At 66.3% G+C, this 285-nt stretch overlaps 1 protein-coding gene across 1 annotated transcript in view; it reads right to left on the bottom strand.

The window, feature by feature from the left end:
• LOC103777731 (probable E3 ubiquitin-protein ligase MID2) overlaps positions 1-285 on the bottom strand; it is a gene marked incomplete at both ends in the record, with an annotated part of 15416 nt that overhangs the window by 9042 nt on the left and 6089 nt on the right. Inside the window, one exon of the mRNA XM_008945290.1 lies at positions 146-253. Coding sequence (XP_008943538.1) covers positions 146-253 — 108 coding nt within the window. The remainder of the gene's footprint in view (positions 1-145; positions 254-285) is intronic.

Genomic DNA, 285 nt, shown 5'->3' with positions numbered 1-285 from the left:
AGCACCCCTCTGAGGGTGTCCCAGCACCACGGGCTGCCCCGCGGCCGGGCTGTGCCCGCAGAGGAAGGGCAGACCCCGCAGCAGCTGCCCCGTGGGAGCAGGAGGGGACCCTCAGGCCACAGGCACACGAGTTGTCCCTCCTCACCTTCGTCTCCTTGATCTTGACAGCGATGACCTGCTTGCGCTGGCGGATGATCTCCATGAGCTCGTCACACTCCTCCATCAGCTTGGCCTCGTGCATGGCGGTGTTCACCTGGGCAGGCACAGCAGAGCACGGGCTGTCAG

The sequence above is a fragment of the Merops nubicus genome, unplaced genomic scaffold (genome assembly GCF_000691845.1).
Source record: "Merops nubicus isolate BGI_N331 unplaced genomic scaffold, ASM69184v1 scaffold25988, whole genome shotgun sequence".
NCBI classification, from domain to species: domain Eukaryota; kingdom Metazoa; phylum Chordata; class Aves; order Coraciiformes; family Meropidae; genus Merops; species Merops nubicus.
This window is presented reverse-complemented; position numbering and strand designations above follow the sequence as displayed.